The 7767-nt window shown below is 43.3% G+C and overlaps 1 protein-coding gene across 1 annotated transcript in view; it reads left to right on the top strand.

Annotated features, from left to right (window-relative positions):
* The first annotated feature begins 388 nt into the window (after positions 1 to 388).
* Positions 389 to 7767, top strand: part of LOC129841455 (uncharacterized) — a 29747-nt gene continuing 22368 nt past the window's right edge. Inside the window, exons 1-2 of the mRNA XM_055909725.1 lie at positions 389 to 3746; positions 3868 to 6399. Of these exons, the coding sequence (XP_055765700.1) occupies positions 6111 to 6399 (289 nt within the window). The 5' untranslated portion in view covers positions 389 to 3746; positions 3868 to 6110. The remainder of the gene's footprint in view (positions 3747 to 3867; positions 6400 to 7767) is intronic.

Here is a 7767-nt window from a genome sequence, read left to right as displayed (position 1 = left end):
TGGACAATGACCCCAAGCACACTTCCAAAGTTGTGGCAAAATGGCTTAAGGACAACAAAGTCAAGGTATTGGAGTGGCCATCACAAAGCCCTGACCTCAATCCTATAGAAAATTTGTGTGCAGACCTGAAAAAGCGTGTGTGAGCAAGGAACCTGACTCAGTTACACCAGCACTGTCAGGAGGAATGGGCCAAAATTCGCCCAACTTATTGTGGGAAGCTTGTGGAAGGCTACCCAAAACGTTTGACCCAAGTTAAACATTTTAAAGGCAATGCTACCAATTACTAATTGAGTGTATGTAAACTTCTCACCCACTGTGAATGTGATGAAAGAAATAAAAGCTGAAATAAATAATTCTCTCTATTATTCTGACATTTTACATTCTTAAAATAAAGTGGTGATCCTAACTGACCTAAAACATAATTATTTTTACTAGGATTAAATGTCAGGAATTGTGAAAAACTGAGTTTAAATGTATTTGGCTAAGGTGTATGTAAACTTCCGACTTCAACTGTAGCCTCGCTATTGTTATTTTACTGCTGCTCTTTAATTATTTATTAGTTTTATTTCTTATTTTTTAAGGTATTTTTCTTAACTGCATTGTTGGTTAAGGGTTTGTAAGTTAGCATTTCACTGTAAGGTTGTTGTATTGTTGTATTCGGCGCATGTGACAAATACAATTTCATTTGACTTTATTTACCTAATTCTTGAATCAACACATATGGAAAAAAATATATAATAATAAACTCTAATGGCTACATATTGTTAGGTATTTGAATGAAAGGGTTAGAGATGGGCTTTACTGTGGTTAACATTTTATAACATGTCACATTTCTGTGTGTACAGCAAAGAGTTTCTTCTATAACGCCTTCATACTTTTATGTTCAATTTGTGTTTACAGTCTGCAGTCCATGAGGACCTGCTGATATCCGGTGTTGCTGGTGGGAGAGAGTGGACCTCTGAAGCAGCTGGTCACAAATCCTGACCCTTGGTCAGAACCAGTCACTCTTCCTTGCCGAGTCAGAACCAGGACCGAACCACGAGGGTCAGTGCAGGACCGGAGCAGGGCCTGGGGCTAATAGGGATAGACCATCCTGTTTCCAGGGTTCCAGGGTGTTAAACACAAGAGGTACCTAGCCTATAACACAGCACACAATCCCAACAACACCCAAACAATGGCTCGAGGTCAAGGAGGGAGCTCAAAGACTAACCACCTGACTGAGGATGGTGGCTCCTGTTTCTACCTCCTCTGGTGTCATTGGGTCACAACGTGGGAGACCCAGCGTTAGGACGGACGCCAACAAGCAGTAGTATGCCTGCCCAACGTGTGGAAAGGGCTTCGCTTAGGCAAACTACACTACATGACCAAAAGTATGTGGACACCTGCCAGTCAAACATCTCATTCCAAAATCATCTAATATGGAGATGGTCACCCCTTTGCTGCTATACAATAGCATTAGTGAAGTCGGGCACTGATATTGGCCGATTAGGCCTGACTCGCAGTCAGCGTTCCAATTCATCCCAAAGGTGTCAGATGGGATTGAGGTCATGTGCAGGCCAGTCAAGTTCTTCCACACCAATCTTGACAAACCATTTCTGTATGGACCTTGCATTGTGCACGGTTGCATTGTTATGCTGAAACAGGAAAGGGCCTTCCCCAAACTGTTGCCACAAAGTTTGAAACACAGAATCGTCTAGAATGTTATTGTATGCTGTAGTGTTAAGATTTCCCTTCACTGGAACTAAGGGGCCTAGCCCGAACCATGAAAAACAGCCCTAGACCATTATTCCTCCTCCACCGAACTTTACAGTTAGCACTATGCATTCGGGCAGGTAGAGTTCTCCTGGCATCCCCCAAACTCAGATTCATCTGTCGGACTGCCAGATGGTGAAGCGTGATTCATCACTCCAGAGAACACGTTTCCACTGCTCCAGAGTCACGGCTGAGCCGTTGTTGCTCCTACATTTTTCCACTTCACAATAACAGCACTTACGGTTGACTTACGGTGCCACATTGAAAGTCACTGAGGTCCTCAGAAAGGCCATTCTACTGCGTATTGTCTATGGAGATTGCATGGCTGTGTGCTTGATTTTATACACCTGTCAGTAACGGGTGTGGCTGAATTAGCCGAATCCACTAATTTGAAAGGGTGTCCACATACTTTTGTATATAAATCAAATCAAACGTTATTTGTCACATGCGCCGAATACAACAGGTGTAGTAGACCTTACCATGAAATGCTTACTTACAAGCCCTTAGCCAACAATGCAGTTCAAGAAATAGAGTTAAGAAAATATTTACTAAATAAACTTAAGTAAAAAATAACAATAATGTGGCTATATACAGGGGGTACCGAGTCAATGTGCGGGGGTACAGGTTAGTAGAGGTAATTTGTACATGTAGGCAGGGGTAAAGTGACTATGCATAGATAATACATGTAAATAGTCCAGGTGGCCATTTGATTAATTGTTCAGCAGTCGTATGGCTTAGGGGTAGAAGCTGTAAGGAGCCTTATATAGTGTATTTACTGAACAAAAATAGAAAATGCAACATGCAAGAATTTCAACGATTTTACTGAGTTACAGTTCATAAGGAAATCCGTCAATTTAAATAAAGAAATTAGGCCCTAATCTATGGATTTGACATGACTGGGCAGGGGCGCAGCCATGGGTGAGCCTGGGAGGTTATAGGCCCACCCACTTGGAAGCCAGTAGTGATGGGTCGTTCGCGCACGAGTCGGCTCTTGGCTCTTGTAGGTGAACGTTGGGAGCCGGCTAGCATATCAGAAGAGCCTAATCTATTTATAAAAAATAAAATATGAATAATCAAAAGATTTAAATGAATAAAATTAACTAATTCAAAGAAAGAAAAAATAAATAAAATAATATAGGCCTAAATGCTCAAGCGCACACAGATTCGTTCTGACTGTGCTCAGACTAACAGCCTCACCTGTTGTTCCTGTCAATCAATGAACCAATGAACCAAACATGCATGAGGGAGGGCCAAGCCAACTCACTCACAGTCACACACTTAGCAGCCGAGGAGAGAGAGGAAGGACAGCTGTGAAAACAACAGCTGGAAAATGAGTCAGAAGCACAGTAGCATTTGGATGCATTTTAATAATGTAGACAATGTTAGAGCACCATGTAGAATTTGCCAAAACAAAATCACATATAAAGCCGGTTCTACGCACAACCTACACCGGCATATGCGAACTGTGCACCCAACTGTGAAGCTATTTGTAGAGGAGCTTCGAGGAACTAGCGGGCCAAGTAGATGGAAAAGTGGTCTGTTGTGTTAGCGACAATGCAGCTAACATAACCAAAGCCATGAACATTTTTAAATGGACCCATCATCCATGTCTTGCCCACACAATCAACCTGATTGTAAGAGATGCTCTGAAGGTGATAAAGCCCACGGTGGACAAAGTGAAAGCAGCTGGGGAATACTTCCACAGGAGAACAGTATGTGCTGAAAAACTAAAGTCTACACAAAGCCAGATGGGTATGAGCTGAGCTGAGGCCAAGACTCCACTACAAGGTGGAATTCAACATTTTATATGTTGAAGCGGTTTCTTGAATCAAATGATGCCATCATCTCTACCGTGGCCATTGTCAATGCACCTGTTGATGCTCTGACCCAAGAGGAATGGGAGGTGGTGGAACCCTTTGAGCAGGTCACTGTGGAGATCAGTGCAGAGTCCTGGAACCCTTTGAGCAGGTCACTGTGGAGATCAGTGGAGAGAGGTACAGTAAGCAGTTATTATTTAATCCAGTATTAAAAATGTATATGAGCAGTAGATGAGAATGTAGTATCAGTACACAAAACATGAACCTGAACTAATAAGTTACTGTTTTCTCTTTCCAGCTATGTGACAGCCTCAAAAATGATACTCCTGTGTAAGGGTCTGCAGCGAATCACAGCCAGCCGCCAGAGAGAAGCAAATGTAACCACAGGACATGTGACAAAGTTGTTGGACACCCCATGTTCATCAATAGACAGAAAGTTCCACAGAATGGAATATAATCACGTGCTATCAGAAACCGCTGCACTTGACCCCAGGTTTGAGAAGTTAGCCTTCAGTGATGCCAGCGCGATTGATGAGGCTCTTCAAACAAACCAATGCATTTTTAAATACATTGTGGGTAAGGTGGCTCTTTTTGTGGGTAAGGCTAGCTCTATTTGGGGAGCTGAGCCAAACGAGCCGGCTCACTGGAAAGAGCTGGAATGCCCATCACTAGAAGCCAGGCCCATCCTCTGGGGAGCCAGGCCCAGCCAATCCAAATGAGTTTCTCCCCAAAAAAGGGCTTTATTACAGACAGAAATACTCCTCAATTTCATCAGCTGTCCGGGTGGCTGGTCTCAGATGATCCCACAGGTGAAGAAGCCGGATGTGGAGGTCCTGGGCTGGCGTGGTTACACGTGGTCTGCGGTTGTGAGGCTGGTTAGACGTACTGCCATATTCTCTAAAACGACGTTGGAGGTGGCTTATGGTAGAGAAATTAACATTACATTCTCTGGCAACAGCTCTGGTGGACGTTCCTGCAGCCAGCATGCCAATTGCACGCTCCCTCAAAACTTGAGACATCTATGGCATTGTGTTGTGGACAGAACTGCACATTTTAGAGTGGCCTTTTATTGTCCCCAGCACAAGGTGCACCTGTGTAGTGATCATGCTGTTTAATCAGCTTCTTGATATGCCACACCTCTCAGGTGGATGAATTATCTTGGGAAAGGATAAATGCTCACTAACAGGGATGTAAACTAATTTTTTTGAACAACATTTCAGAGAAAAAATGCTTTTTGTGCATATGGAACATTTCTGGGATATTTTATTTCAGCCCATGAAAAATGGGACCAACACTTTACATGTTGCGATTATATTTTTGTTCAGTATAAATGCATATTCCCATGAAACTGATTGAGATCAAATAAATAGTTGTCATGGAGATGCAGTTTGGACGTTTCACCAGTATAAGGTCACAAATTATCATACATGATTGACAGCGATGGCCTGTTTTGAAATGAGGTATTCCTAACTTGGGGATTTAAAAATATTAACTTTTGAGACAATAGGGTGTGTTCGTAAATTCAATCTGGAATGCAAAAGTGTGCTCTAGGTGTTCATAAATTCAGAGGGTTTCGCTCTGGAGCGTTCACACTGGACGCTCTGGCCGAGGAGTAGAGTTGATCCGAGCATTCTGACCTCACAACGGCAGTAATGCACCCAAGCTAACGTTGCCTACCTTGCTAGCTACTTCCAGACACAAATGAGAGAACACCTCACTCTGACCATTTTACTTGCCCTAGCAGAGATGGTTAGGCTGTTTTCCTTTTATCCAGAGCGTTGGTGACTAAATCTGTTGCTGGCAACAATTTAATTACGCCTTTTTTTTGCCTACGTTTACTGACATCCGCCATATTCAACGGGTGTTGAGCGTTCGTAAATTCATCAGTTATTCTGCGCTCTGACACACTCAGACGAGTGCTCTGAACTCGGAGTAGATAGCCAGAGTGAATTTACAAACGCACCCATAGTGTGGGCATGGGCAGACGTTCCAATTGGAGGATGCAGTTTATGCATATTCTATAAACTGTCGGTACAAACGTTGATTGAAGAAAATTATTACGTCATTGGCATATTTTTTTGGGGGCGCTCCCTCACCTAAAAAAAATTGCACAACACAACTACTTGTAACCTTAACGTTTTTTCAACAGACTATCGTATTTGTTGATTTAATCCGACGTTATTCATATAATGAGTAATCTAGGAATGTCACGAGAAAACAGCAACTCCACAGATCGCAATGACACTCTATAAGCAGTACCGTATTTCAAAGAACAGCGGCGCGCATACCTTTTTCATTTAACCACACCATTTGATATGACGCCTACCAATAAGATCTTTTCTCTTTAGTGTAAACGGAAGTGATCAAAAACTATTTCCACGTTAGCATTGTTATTTAGACGTTTATTATCATCATAGAACTCAATATCAGTCCTTTAACTGTATAATGTCGTTTTTAATTCGCGTTGATACCAGGACTTGGTTAATAGATAGTATTTAGGTAACGCTAACTAGGTATAGTAGCTGATCACGTTAGCTAACAATGGCTAACTGCAACGATATGGTTTTTCACACTCAAATAGCCTCCATTATGGAGGTGCTAGCGAATGCAGCCGTGGCAGAGATCTGTAAACTCGTAGACGACGACTATGCAGTGTTTCGTTTGGAAATAACTCAAAGCCAGAAAGAAAACAGGACATTGCGGAGGAAACTACAGCTACTGGAACTGAAGGTGGCACGGGAGCGCGCAGAGGGGACAATGCGAGAGCGCGCCCTCGCCAGTCATAGCAGTAGTGTCAAGTTCCTCGACCGACACAGAGGAATGGCAAGAGGTATATTTTGCAGAATGCTGTCGCCGTTCATAAAGTTAATTGCACCTTTCATCCCTGCACATGTGTTCAGATGTTACCCAGAATTGGGTTTTGGTCAGTTTTTGGATGGTATGCAATATTTCAAATTCCCTGATTACTAGCCATCTATGGCTAGATATGGGTCGGAAAACGTACCTCAATGCAGGGATAGGATATGCCACTGTACTCCAAATTTGACCTTTAATGGGTTTCCAGCCGCATACAAGCCTAAGATCACCATGCGCAATGCCAAGCATCGGCTGGAGTGGTATAAAGCTCGCCGACTCTGGAGCAGTGGAAGCATGTTCTCTGGAGGGATGAATCAAGCTTCACCATCTGGCAGTCCGACAGACAAATATTGTTTTGGCGGATGCCAGGAGAATGTTACCTCCCCGAGTGCAGAGTGCCAACTGTAAAGTTTGGTGGAGGACGAATAATGGTCTGGGGCTGTTTTTCATGGTTTGGGCTAGGCTCCTTAGTTCCAGTGAAGGGAAATCTTAATGCTACAGCATACAATGACATTTTAGACGATTCTGTTCCTCCGATTTTGAGGCAACAGTTTGGTGAAGGCCCTTTCCTGTTTCAACAGGGCAATGCCACTGTGCACAAAGCGAGGTCCATACAGAAATGGTTTGTCAAGATCGTTATGGAATAACTTGCTTGGTCTGCACAAAGCCCTGACCTCAACCCCATCGAACACCTTTGGAATGAATTGGAACGCCGACTGCGAGCCAGGCCTAATCGCCCAACATCAGTGCCCGACCTCACTAATGCTCTTCTGGCTGAAATTGAATGGAAGAAAGTCCCCGCAGCAATGTTCGAACATCTAGTGGAAGCCTTCCCAGAAGAGTGGAGCAGCAAAGGAGGACCAACTCCATATTAATGGCAATGATTTTGGAATGAGATGTTCGACGAGCAGTTTTGTCCATGTAGTGTATCACAGCCAACGTGACATGCAATTCCATTATGGCTGCTGTGGCTACTGCTAGCTAGCATGAGGACGAATATGGCAGTTTTCTGGGAAAACGAACAGTATTTCAATCTTCTCGATGGAGCAGTATGGATAAAGGTCAGATCTGGAGTACTGCACTGTTGTACGGGTCCGTATCTCGTGCCGGCTCCATGGTGTCTTAATGTAACCATGAAAAGATGCAGTAGTCTCTACAAGCCAGAATGTTTATTAAAATGATATTTAAACTTTACCGGTTGTTCATGCTGTTGGTCCTTTTGGCAGTAGGAGATAGTGTATCCACAGGAAAGGGTTGATTACCCTACTTTTTGTGGCGCAGGTAGGTTCTGTCGCTTGTATTTTCAATCTCTTGACACTTACGTTGACCAAAGCACATTTCC

The sequence above is a fragment of the Salvelinus fontinalis genome, chromosome 42 (genome assembly GCF_029448725.1).
Source record: "Salvelinus fontinalis isolate EN_2023a chromosome 42, ASM2944872v1, whole genome shotgun sequence".
NCBI lineage: Eukaryota > Metazoa > Chordata > Actinopteri > Salmoniformes > Salmonidae > Salvelinus > Salvelinus fontinalis.
The sequence above is the reverse complement of the archived record's forward strand: the minus strand, read 5'-3'. Positions and strand labels throughout refer to the sequence as shown.